At 39.2% G+C, this 13429-nt stretch overlaps 1 protein-coding gene across 1 annotated transcript in view; it reads right to left on the bottom strand.

Annotated features, from left to right (window-relative positions):
- Positions 1–2807: 2807 nt before the first annotated feature.
- The window catches only part of LOC122800517 (galactose-3-O-sulfotransferase 2-like), a 91093-nt gene continuing 80471 nt past the window's right edge, over positions 2808–13429 (bottom strand). The window contains exon 4 of the mRNA XM_044069955.1: positions 2808–4846. Coding sequence (XP_043925890.1) covers positions 4067–4846 — 780 coding nt within the window. The 3' untranslated portion in view covers positions 2808–4066. The remainder of the gene's footprint in view (positions 4847–13429) is intronic.

Raw genomic sequence — 13429 nt, forward strand, 5'->3', positions numbered from 1 at the left:
AGAATGATCACAGCTGCAGCAGCCTTAGGTATATAGGGTTATACCCTGATAAGGATGTAACTAACAGCTGGTCATTTTCCAAAGCTTCAATGGCATTTTCCATGTGCCCAAACCATTAGTCAGCTCAAGTTGAGCTGAAGAAAAAGTTGGCTCATTTGTGTGCCAACAGTATACATTGCATCCCTCATAACATTACATTACACTAGTGTATGAAAATAATCTGTAGGTAAGGGCACAGCTGGCTAGGTTAGAAGATGAAGCAAGACTCTTTTACTTTTAGCATCTGGAATTACTATTTAACTGTAGGCTCCAAACAGGCTTTGTGCCTCATGAATGGAGAAAGACAACAGTCATCCCTCTCCACAAAGATGGGCCATCTACAGACCATGCAAACTACAGACCCATAAGTTTCACTAGTTTTATATGTAAAGCCATGGAAATAATTATCATGCAGATGATCAACAGAGATACAGTAAACCTCCAGACACTGGACCCAACCCAGTTTGGCTTCGTCAAGGGCAGATCATGCCTACTCAACCCGGTGGACTTCTTTGAAAAGGTTACCAAAGCAATGGATGAGAGCAAAATCGTTCACACTGCCTACCTTGACCTGGCCAAGGCATTTAACACAATATCCCACTTGGGCATTGGTGACAAACTCAAGAGGTTAGATACAAACCCATATGTCACCAGGTGGATAGCCAACTGGCTCACAGACAGGACCCAGGAAGTTAGATTTGGGGAGTCCACCTCTACAAAGAGGCCAGTCACAAGTGGAGTTCCTCAGGGATCAGGCCTGGGACTGCTCCTTTTTGGCATTTACTTCTCAGAAGTCAAGGCCAATGTCAGCGGTCTCTGGCTGACTAAATTTGCAGATGATTGCAAATTAGGAGCTGTCACTGAATCTCACACTAACACAAATGTTCTCCAGGAGGGGCTGATACAGACAAACAACTGGTGTCAGAGCCGTGGACTAAAACTAAATGTCAAGAAATACATAATAGTATCCTTTGGGAAATCATCCATCCCTGGTAACTATCATACTGACAACACACCCCTTAGAGCTGACCCAGTAATCAGGGACTTAAGGACACACATAGTAATCTAGCCTTTGACCATCATGTGTCTACAGTGGTAAGGAAATCATTCTATGTTGGGCAGCTTATGAACAAAGGTATGGCATCTAAGTCCAAGGAAGTCATTGTTCTACTGTATTCGGCATTCATCACACCTATCATTAAGCACAATGCCCCCTTTGGTATGTACCTAACGAGCCATATCCAACAACTGGAATGTCCACAGAGGTTATTCACTAAAAGAATACAGGGTGTAAGTAAAATGTCCTATGCAGACTGCCTCATGGCCAAATCCCTGTATTCTGTCTCTGACAGGCTTTTGAGAGGGGATCTATTTCTGGCATACAGGGCATTGTCAGACCTCACTCTGATGGACCTCCTGCATATCCACAAAATAAACAGCACCAGAATTACCCATTCTAAAGACTTAAACTTTGCCTGAGATATAAACAGGACCTGCTGGAAATATAGGTATGTATCCCAGGGACTACCCTGTCTATGGAACAGGCTCCACATCCATGTGAAGCAGAGTTCTTCCCTAACCCAATTCAAGTGGAACTTAGACAATTGGATGGGAAACCGGAAATTCATCCCTGGTTTGGCACCCTCTAATGGACACAGGAAACCTGTAAATGGTTCATTTCCAAGGCCCATGCTTAAACTTATCAAGGGTATTAGAACTTGTAAGAGATTTGGGATGCATGGCTAGGCTTAAAAAGCCATTGTGGTCGATAGCCTAGTAAACACCTATGAACCTATTTAAATGTTTGTGTTCAAAAAAGCTGCTTCGACACAATTACAACAACCGCTTTCCTTGCAGAGACCATCAGTTGAGTCTGCTTTATGAACTACGGTGGTAAAACCCTTGCTTGTGTAAAAATGATTTTCTAAAGTAACTTAGCAGCAATCAGAACATAGCCATGCAATAGCAGAACCATAATAGTTCATTAGGTGAGATCCCAGACATAAAACATTGAGATAAAACTAGTGTCAAAAGAGCTAAGAGATATTCACTAGCTTCTGGCCTTTAGAAATACACTAATCCAGAAATGTTCTGCTGGATTGTTATGTACTTTTAGGAGATACAAGGTTAGTAAAGTAATAAATAATTATTTCAAAGAAACTTTGCAAGTTTTAACTGAAATGTCAGGAAAGTTAAGATTTAAAGTTTGGAAGTGGTGGTTCTAACACAATGGACTTGCATCTGCCACAGCCTTTCTAAATTAATAATGTATGCAGAAAGAAGCTGCAACAAAGCATTAGTTTATTCTGACCATAAGCCCTTATTGTCCGATACAAAACACATCTGTTACATCTTGCACTTGAATGTGTTGTGCTTCACCCCCAGCTCTCGTGCTGATATGTTACTGCATCATGGACAGATATGTTGTATCTCAACATGTTATTTGGTAACAGCAGTGCTCCGAGAGTTGCCTGTAGTTGGCTCTTAAAGTTGCTTCTAATTTGCTTTGCTTAATGTCACACTGCCATTTCACAATGTGCTGAAAATGGAAGGCAGTATCACTGACCTCTCAGCTGTCAAGATTTTTGTTTCATATTTTTGGTCTGTTCCTCGTAACATTTGTGGTCTTCTGGCAAATCATTGAGAAAAAAATTAGCAAATAATAACATATGTTTGAATTTCAGACTTCATATCCTTTAGAAAATGCATTCTAACACAAATCCTGTTATTGTAACTTTTTAAGTTTATAAGAGCAATATTTGCTGTCACTATTTTTGAGCTTTTGTCAACCCATTATTTTAGACTTTGCCCAGCTTTCTTGCACTAAGAACACTAAGAAGTTGAGAGAGAATGTTACTGAAATTTGTGTTTTTGTTTTTAATAGTCTTTAAATTTAAGCTCAAAATTCTGCTCCAAGTCTGTCAGAGTATTGCTTCCGTACACATCTTTTTGAATTTATGCTTCTCTGAATCAAAAGAATGTGGCTGCATAAAACTTTGTATGGTAAGTAAATACAGATCTTTATTAAAAGATTGAACAGCCAGAACATTGAATCCCAGTTCATTGAGACCACAGCATCGAAGAATGCAATTGTTGAAAGCCAACTTGTTTGAATCTCACCTCATCAAATCACAGTAGTTGGCCTACAGCTGAGATAGTAACATCTTCCCTATTTCTTTTGGTATGTATAACACGATGGTGGTAAATATTTGTATTGATTCTGACTTAACATACAGATTTCTGAGCTGTTGGCCAACTACTGCAAATTGTTATGGTGAGATTCAAACAAGTTGTCTTTCGACAATTGAATTCTTCAATGCTCTGGTCTCAGTGAACTGGGATTTGATGTTGTGTCCATTTGATCTTTAAATATAGATCCAGTAAATGCATAGTTGAAGTACAATAAGATAAATACAGCAACGTCTGGTGACAGCATACATACACTTAACACTAACAGACTGCAGTTGGTGATAGAACACACTTTTGTTGCAATATAGGACTGCACCAGGCAAATACTGTTGAGTTCTGAGATAGCTTTTCCTATAAGGAAAGATGGCACAACCTGTTACAGTTGGGATCCATAGTGAGTTTAAGCTACTGAAGCTGTAACAGCCTGTTGTCCATGTGAAGCACTTTATGACCTTTTGGTTTTCCTTTGTGAGTTCCAGTGTCTGTGTACCTTAAACTAAGCAAGTCCCATAATTATGCCTGCACAATAAAAACAACAGTGCTAATAAACAATTGAGGTAATCTTATAAAAATCTTGCATTCACTAAAGACTACTAATTCTCCAGTTGCTATAATTTGTGTTTGAACTTAACAGAGGCATTTTCTGGAGTACTACTTGGTTACAGAAATATTTGATTTAAGCTCTGTAAAATAGCTTAATACACTAAATAGTATTACAGAAGACAATGGTTATTTTTTTTTTCACAAAGTGTAAACTGAGTCCATGCCCACACTGAAGCATGGATTGGATTTTGATGGTTGCATTTTTTTAAATATTCTATATCATTTACTGTTGTTTCTAGGTATTCTGCCTAGCATATAATTGTTGTGTAAACACCTTCTCAGAAAGTACCATTCTTTGGCATTGTATGCGGGTACTTATGTTCAAATCTGTTTTAAGGTTATAACCAAAGATCTGTAATTTGTTAGGCTGAAAAGGGAGAAAGGATATATTTTCAACTTTAGAAGGTTCCACTGCAATTCCATTTTTGATACAAGTATTTAACAGTTCTTTTTGCATCAGTCTAAGTAACTGTACTTCTTTCTTTAGCTTTTCTATTCCAATTGTCTCACTGATTCTTCTCCAGAATGTCCTGTTGAAGTGTAAATACAGCTTCCAATCCAAAGAGTTCCACATTGTCATCATATTAACTGTCTGTGTTGTCAGGTTCTGGATACTAGATTTTCCCCTGCTGTTAAGTATGAAGTAAACAACATCACTCATACTCCAGCAGAGTGTTTCCTTCAGAAGGATCATGGACTCATCAAAGTATTCATTGATGAGTATTAGCTGAAAGTTGCTCTCAATTTGTGTTACAACAGACTCAAAATATTCATTGTCATCGTTATGATTGTGGTCAAATCCAAAATCATACCAGAGCAAGTTTTTAGCAAAAAAAGAATTCTTCCAGTTTGGCTTATAGTAAGTCCACGGAGCCTTCATAAATTCATTCAAGTCCTTCACCTTCCTGAATATTTCACTTTCTTTATTGCAGTACATAAAGGCTGACTCCATCACTGAAACTGGATGGCGAATTATTGAGAAATAGAATGTGTCACTATGCAGGACTTTTGAGACCTGGAAGAAAACATAAACTGAGTGTGAGAAAATTATAGTACAACAGCGGTATAATCATCTGTTAAATTATGTTTTCTAAATATTAAAGTGAGTAACTAAAATCAGAAATACAGAAAAAGGGAAAAATAAACAAAATATCAGTCAGTGGGATGAAATTATGCAGTTAAACAAAGATGAAGGACTGAGAAGCTTTTTGCTAAACCATGCAATGAATTATCCTATGAAATGCTGAATGTGTACATTCATAAACTAGCAAAAGTAATGTAAGGGTTTACAGAAACAGATAATTTCTGAGGCTCATATGAATTAATTTGAAAATCATACAGGTTTGTATGTATTTATTAGGCATACAGTCCAGGAGACCATTAATGAGCCTAGCCCACATTTTCAAGTGCCCCAAAGCACTGTCTAGTTAAATGAGTTGCTCAAGGTCACATGAGGGAATCAAACCCTTCTACTACATTAAATAGCTCATTAGCAGCTCATAGCCTAAACCTTCTCTGATACCTGACAGACTGCTGAACATTTTATTAGTTTTACAGTCTTTTTCTTGGAAAGTAGATACCTCAAGGAGACAAAGGTGTGAACACATGAAATCTTTAAGCAAATACTGGAATGTCTTATTAATAGACAGCAAATGGTATTAAATGATACAAGAAGCTTGTTAAGATTATAAGGTTATAATAAGCCAACCTTAAAATATTCTACACAACTGGTAATCAGTATAAATCACGTGAGACTTAAGTGACGGTGATTGCTTTGAAAGACCTTCCCATTAATACTCGTTACAATGCTTATTAGCTGTAAATAATGGATTCATATGGCATCACTTCCTTGGAATAGCAGCTGACAAAAGCTGTCCTTAAAGTCACAAATGCATGAATTAATTTATGCATACTTCCCAGTGGAACTAGGTACTTTACCTCAGAGACATTATAAGCATGCAGATTTTACATTTGGTGATATCTGTTGTTTCATGTTCAGGGAATTGTGGGATATCATGTCTTTGTTATGTATCTGCTCCACTATTGTGAAATAGTATCAGGTCATATGAACTTCTTCCCATTTTGCCATCTGTACAGTGACCACATGTTCTGATTCATCTAGGTTGGGTTTCTCTTGCTTTCTTGCTCTCTTACAAGTCAAAGCCAACTCAGAAAGAGCCTGCAGACAACCACTGCTACTTGCTGCATTTTCAACATAAAGGTGTTTTGTGTGTGTGTGTGTGTGTGTGTGTGTGGGGGGATGAAGTAGCTTCCCAGGTCTTTTCAGTATCACACACATATGCAGTCACAATTACACTCAATTTAGAGTCCCTGATCTGCCTTGGCTGGATTTAGATGCACTCAAATTCACTCAATTATGCATGTCAGAGAAATAGATTTATTACAGAAATATCCACACTGCATATGGAATTACTATATATGTAGCTCAGAGTACTATTTTCATAACAGTAAATTTGCATATTTCATCAGGTGATCTCTCCTAATGTTTTAAAAAAATACCACTGAACGAATAGTCCAAATTAATTCTGTTCTGTAAAGGAAGACTTTTTGATAAGAGATTGCAGAAGTTAGTTGTCGGAAGCTGCATTTGAACAAAGCACTTAAAAAACATCTAAAGATTAATCACCCTAGTCCATAGCTGATTTACACATTTTCTAAAGGACAATGTGAACAGCAGTGTCAAATACTACTAAGAGAGATTAAGCAGAGTTAAGCTGGAATGAGAATTTTATTTTGTTTTTCACTAGGAAATCATCTGTCACCTGAACAAGAGTTTTCCTGGTGCTATACCCTTATCAGTGAGAAGCAAAATAAATGCAATCAGTTACATATTGTTTGAGTTACTTAGCTGCTCACCTTCTTTAGAACCTTCCCTAAAATGAAAGGTTGGCTGTAGATATAGGTAACTGGCTGTTAAGGAAGGATTTATCCAAGAAAGAGGTCTAACTAAAGCCACAGTTAAGGGGACTGGTAAGATATCATATTCCAATGAAGCCCTGCAAATCCTACTAAAATGAGGGCATAAAATGTTTATGTAACCTAGAACTAGGAGAACTGAACTATATGACACGTTATTGAAAGCAGACACAATCTGCTCATATAACCTCAAGTATTCCCAGTCTTTGAGAAGAGCAAGTCTGACCCAGCAAATGTAAGCAACAGCCATAGACTGATAGCTTTACCATCCCAGGAATGGGGAGGTATCCAGATGGATATGATTGTGGCAACCCTCTCCACACAGGAATAAGACAATTTCTCATACTAATCTTGGATGAAGAGTTTTCCAGAGTGAAAACAGGCTGGATTTTGCACTCTGTCTTTGAATTTTTAAAAGCTCTATTTGTTAGTTCTACCAAGTAATGATGTATATTTGACAGGAAACGTAGTGTGTCACAAGACAGTGCTAACTGGTAGGGTTTATACTAGCAATGTATGCATTCAGACAAGGCAATATTTCTTCCAGCATCTCTCTAACCTATGTGTCTATCCAAGTCTGTTTCTCAACTCCCCAGTAAACTATAGGTTTCTGGGATGAACAGAAAGGGGGCAAACAGTTTATGCTGCAGTTCTAAGCAACTGCTACAAAAACCACTTCATTATGAACCATGTCAATCTGCTGAATATCCTTTGTGAGAATACCTTCTGTACAAAACAAATTTTCCAAAACCACTTACAGTGAAAGATATTTTTGCAGAGGGCATGCTTCCTGCACCACCCTTGTGGGAGAAATACCCCACAACGTTTATCTACCAGCTCCATGGTTGCACAACTGTGATGAAAAGTGCAACACTTATGATTGCTGAAAGTTGTTTTTGGTGAATTTAATTCATACAAATGGTACTCACAAAAAAGGCATATGGCAGATTGACTGGGTTCCCTTTTTTATAACTGGTCACAAAATTAGGATCTTAAGCATCCTTCTGTAATAGGAAGAGATTAAATAATTGAAGGTCCTCGTCTTAAGTGTCATTACTTAGTCATTTCCATATGGGTAATGTGAAACAAGGTTTTAAAAAAAGAGGCTGATTATGTGATGTCATATCATGCAACTGGTTCCATCACCACAAAAATTACAAGTCACAGTCTTCAATAAGAAAGTCCAGTAGTTGACCAGCTGTAGCAGGAAGCAGAGGAGATCAAGTCTACCTTTAGGCCCAGCAAATTCATAATCTAATTGAAAATATGTTCAGAACAGTTGGGCTGATCATCAACTCTTTCTGTGAAACAATTTGGGAAAGGCTCATGACATCGATGATAATAACTTTTTTCCTTATAGAAACACTTTCGCATATTTGGTCGATAGTAAACCTTCTAACTAATCACTTCATCTCAGCTTTTATTATTGCGAAAACCAAAGAGTAAAAAGGCCATACAGGCAAACCAATTAGTAAAAACTACAAGAAAATAACTAGCCAAGCTAGAGTGGTGTGATACCTTAAACCTCCTGTAATAGAGGCCCATGGGCTATATGCAAATGACCCCTTAAGAGCATCAAGTGTTTCAGCAATATGGCTTCTGAATGTCCATGACTTTTTACTTTTTCTTTTTAGGCCAGTAAAGCTGAACCCCACTAGCTGTGGACATGCATGTTTCGACCTTCTTGTCTGTGTGACCTTTTTACACTTTGGTTGTATGTTACTTGGGATATTTTTCAGACACCTTAATGGTTATAGACATCAGCTGGATGTAAAGACTTTGTGTTTGTAAAGTATAGCAAACAATCCACTTATTCTGTGCTGATGAGGTCATATGACTTTACACTTGTTAACCCACTTCCTATATTGCTAAACCTGTGAAGAGTTCATCAAGTAAGAACCATTTACCTGACATTTCTTCATAAGTGAACTTGTACTTAGCATTACAAGACCTTTCATGTCATGCTCATCACGGTCTTCAGTCCTTTATATAATCCTACAATAGTATTATATAGAGAAATAATTTATAGTCAAGATCATCATTGCTTCTGTTACCTAACAAAAGCTTCTTCATGATGGGTATTGATATTACACCATCTATCCTTTAAAGCCACTGAGTATATGGGTATATACTTACACTTGCTGGCAATTATGGCGGCTGCTAACATTACACATACCTGTAAAGCTGTTAACAATTAATTTAACATGAATATACCATATGCAACTAACAGCTTAAAAAAATCTCTTTAGCTATCATTTGTTATAAATTGAACATGTATATGTCATTTTAAGAACTTTTGTGATGAAACACTCATTTTTCACACAATCTTTTAAAAAAACATTAACTTTAACATGTTCCTATTATTTTAAGAATTTTCATCAGTAAACATTTATTATATCATCAGCTTTTGAAAACATTGTTTCCAAAACATATATTAAAATATACAATCCTGTCAGTGTCCAGTTGTAAATCAGTCACCAAATTCTAGCACAGTTGAAAGACACACAGTCTAAATGTTATATATGATATAGCCAGCCTAGAATCCTAGCCCCCACATGGTCTTAAAAGTCACTTCTTCTTCTTTCGGCTTTTCCCGGTTAGGGGTCGCCACAGCAGATCACCTGTCCGCTGATGATTGGCAGTGGAGTTTTACGGTGTTGAGTTGCCAGCCCGGCGCCCAACCTTCCATAGAAGGCACACACATGCACGCACTCACACCTAGGGCCAATTTAGAGTGTCCAATCCACCTACAACATGTCTTTGGGATGTGGAGGAATATTGCTCTACTAAAGCATAGAAATGTCCAGTTCAAAAGCAGCCATGAAGTAGTAGCAAAACTGAAAAACACCCTGTTTGTTTACTTTCATTGGGTGTCTTTAGACCACCTAGGACTCGTTACTCCAGAAGTCTCCAGTTTAACTTGCATGGAGTTGAATTTCATATTATGGATATATTAATGAAAAAATGTGTGAACAAAACTTCACCTCCATGATGCAGGTGTCCCTTTACAACAATGCAAAGCATTACATTGATTTTAGCCAACTTAAACTAATATTGTCTATCAACTCTGTGTCCATTCACATGGTCAAATGACAGTTTCCTTCCCATCGCATACCTTCCATAGGATCATAGGAACTTACTAGGTTATTGGCCTTGAGGCCCTTACAAGCCTAGCCAAGAATTTAGCCCATGTTCTGACAAGTCAGCACCCATTGCCCCTGTCCAACAGAGACACAGGTGGAATCCCAGTGGTGCATTTTCTGTTCCTCATCCAGTTATCCAGGTTGTGCTTAAAAAGGGTTAATGAGTTACTCTGCTTGATGTGGAGAGGGAGTCTGTACCATAGAAGAGGGAGCTCAGGGACAAAAATCTGTCCCACCAACAAGTCCTGTTGATGTCACAGACCAGGTTGAGGTCACGCATGTGGATTATTTGAGTGGAGCTTGACTTGCAGATATGCAGCAGTCCCATCAAGACAGGGTCTGGGATTGCTTTGTATGCCAGACAGAGGTCACCTCTGAGGAGTTTGTATTAGACTGAGTAGAGGGACAGGGCTTTTAGCCTATCTGTGTAGGGTAAATGTTTGAGGCCCTGGATTCTCCTGGTGAGAAAACTCTATGTTATTTCCAGCTGCTGCATGTGCTTTGCCCAAAGGGACATTGTACTCAATAATGGGTCTTATAAGGGATGGATACAGGGATGTTATGACCTCCTTGTCTCTGGATGAGATACCCTAATCAGGTGGGCCATGTAGAAAGCTTTCCATACAATGGAGGCAATATGGTGGTCAAAAGTCAGTTTGCTATCATCCTGGGTGCCCAAGTCCCTCATGACTGATTGTGTGCTTAGGACTTTGTTATTAATGTGATAATTTGTGGGGACGTCACTCTCCCAAAGAGGATGATGATGCATTTTTTGGCATTCAGTTTGAGGCCATGTTTCCGGCACCAATCATTTGTTTGGGTGAGACCCTCTTGGAGGATGTCCACATCACTAGGGGAATTGATGACAGCACCCAGTTTGTAGTCATTTGCAGACTTGGTCAGCTGCAGCCCACTGGTTTTGGCCTGCACCTCAGAAAAGTATATCCCAAACAACAGAGGCCCCATGACTGATCCCTTGGGTACACTGCTCATTACGGGTCTACTCCTTGAGGTGGCTTCCCCTAGATTAGGTGGGTTCTATCGCTGAGCCAGTTTACTACCCATCTGGTAACATATGGATTGATGCCTAGTTGAGAGAGTTTATCTATTATACCAGAGTGGGGAATAGTATTGAAGGCTTTGGCCTGGTTAAGGTAGGTGGTGTGCACTGTCTTCCCCTCATCCACGGCTTTGGTGACTGTCTCAAAGAAGTCAACCAAATTTAACAGGCATGAACTCCCTTTGATGAAACCAATCTGTGTGGGATTGAGTGTTTGGAGGTTGCCAGTGTCCTTGTTAATGAGGTCCAGGATAATCTTTTCCATGGCCTTGCAGATCAGGCTAGTTAGGCTGATGGGTCTATAATTTCCTGAATCAGTGGACGCTCCACCTTTGTGTAAAGGGATGACAGTGGCTGTCCTGGGATGAAGCCGATACTCAGACTTTTGTTGAACAGGGTGCCTAATAGTGCTGCAAGTTCCTACCTGAGTTCATGTAGGATGCAGCCTGGGATTTTATCAGGTCCTATGGACGCTGTATTTTTTAGATTTGAGAGGGCAGTGATGACTTACTCCCTAGAGATAAGGGGAGGGGGGCAGGTGCTGGGGATGTCCTGATTTACTGATGGTGGGACAGAGGGGTGAAGTTTTCACTGAATCTGTCTGCCAGCAGTTTGGCTATATCTACGGTATTTGTGTATGTGGTGTCCTTGACCACCAGTTCTGAGCAGATTTGAGTGGTTCCTTTGAGACTGCAGACATATGTGAAGAAGCCTTATGATTGTCTTTAGTAGATGTGGCCAGTTTGGACTTGAAGTTTGCTTTGGAGGATTTCATTAGTGCTCTTATTTTCTTGTTCAGGCTAAGGAGACATTGCTTCCAATTAAGCACCTGCTCCTTCTTGTTTTTGGACAGCAATTTTTTCCTTTTATTATAGAGTTTATTTATTGCAGATGTCCACCAGACACATTTACTCTTCCATGAGGAGGATGATTTTGTCCTGTTGGGTATTCCTGATTCCATGCAGCTATATAAATTGCTCGTATAGTACTTTGGTCTAGATTTGGAAATATGTCCCTGTTCCTGTGGAGGGGGAGGGGCTGTGAAACTATTTATACCTTCCCTCAGGAGGTTGTAATCAGCTTTGGAGAAGTTTTTTGTTTGACCCTAGCTGGGGCAGTGTCGGGGGAGATGGTGACTTTGAAAGTGACTGATTTGTGGTCAGATCATACCAGCGATGCTGCAGTGGTTACTCATGTTGGTTAATACCAAGTCCAAAATGTTATCCCCTCTTGTGGCATGTTGACCAGCTGGTCCAAGGCATTTGCATTGACGAAATCAAGGAATGTCTGGGCATTTGTGTTTTGGCAGAGTATTTCTTCCAATCTATGGTTGGATAGTTAAAGTTGCCCATGATCAGGGTAAAGTGTTGAATCTTGATAGATTTGAAGAGGTCTAGATAGGTGGAGTGGCATATTGAGTCAAAGTTGGGGGCCTGTAGCTAACTATGATTTGAATAGGGTCTAGTCAATGGTTAACTGCACCTGGAGTGTCTCTTGTACGTCATACTGTTTGACCAGCCTGGAGGTGTGTATGTCTTTAATATATATTGCAACTTCACCTCCTTTTGCTTTGCTGCCCATGGTTTGCGGTCTGAATGTGTGACAGGATGAGTAACCATGGTATGGCTGGGGTGCTCTCCACAGCTTTGAAGCATGTTTCTGTAACTGCACAAATGACAGCATCTTCCAGGGTTAAGAATGCTTGCAATGAGTGCAGTTTCATGTTTAGACTCCTAGCATTTAACAGCATGGCTTTTAATTTGCGTTTTGATGACATTTTCATGTTGGTAGTTTTGATCTCATGGCATTGCCTAAAAAGGCATGTAAGAAAAACAGAAACTTAAGAATTATGAAGCCTGACAAGGGTGGGGTGGGGTGATTTTTATGGACAAAATACTATATGAAGGAAAAATGTTGGATAGTTAGGCGATGATAGTAAATATAGCAGAATTTCTTTAAATGAAGTGCATATTGCCTACAAGAGGATATATGTATGTTTGAAAGATTTAGGAGTCTAAACATGAAACTGCACTCATTGCAAGCATTCTTAACCCTGGAAGATGCTGACATTTGTGCAGTTACAGAAACATGCTTCAAAGCTGTGGAGAGCACCCCAGCCATACCATGGTTACTCATCCTGTCACACATTCAGACCCCAAACCATGGGCAGAAAAATCAAATCAACTTAGATGGTGATATCCATCCCAACCCAGGACCCAACAATGTACCAGATTCTAACCCCATTAAACTAACCAGAAAACCTACTGACTCCCTTCTAATATTACATCAGAACCTAAGAAGCATTAACAATAAAATTCACAACCTACATGCCATGATAGAAACTCACTCTCCTGACATTATGTGTCTAACTGAAACATGGCTAAAACCTTCCACTAAAGATCAAGAGATCCTCCCACCAGGATATAATATCTTCAGGGCCGATCGCATTAAGAAAAAA

This window comes from Protopterus annectens, chromosome 4.part0, assembly GCF_019279795.1.
Source record: "Protopterus annectens isolate FY-2018-M chromosome 4.part0, PAN1.0, whole genome shotgun sequence".
Taxonomy (NCBI): Eukaryota; Metazoa; Chordata; order Ceratodontiformes; family Protopteridae; genus Protopterus; species Protopterus annectens.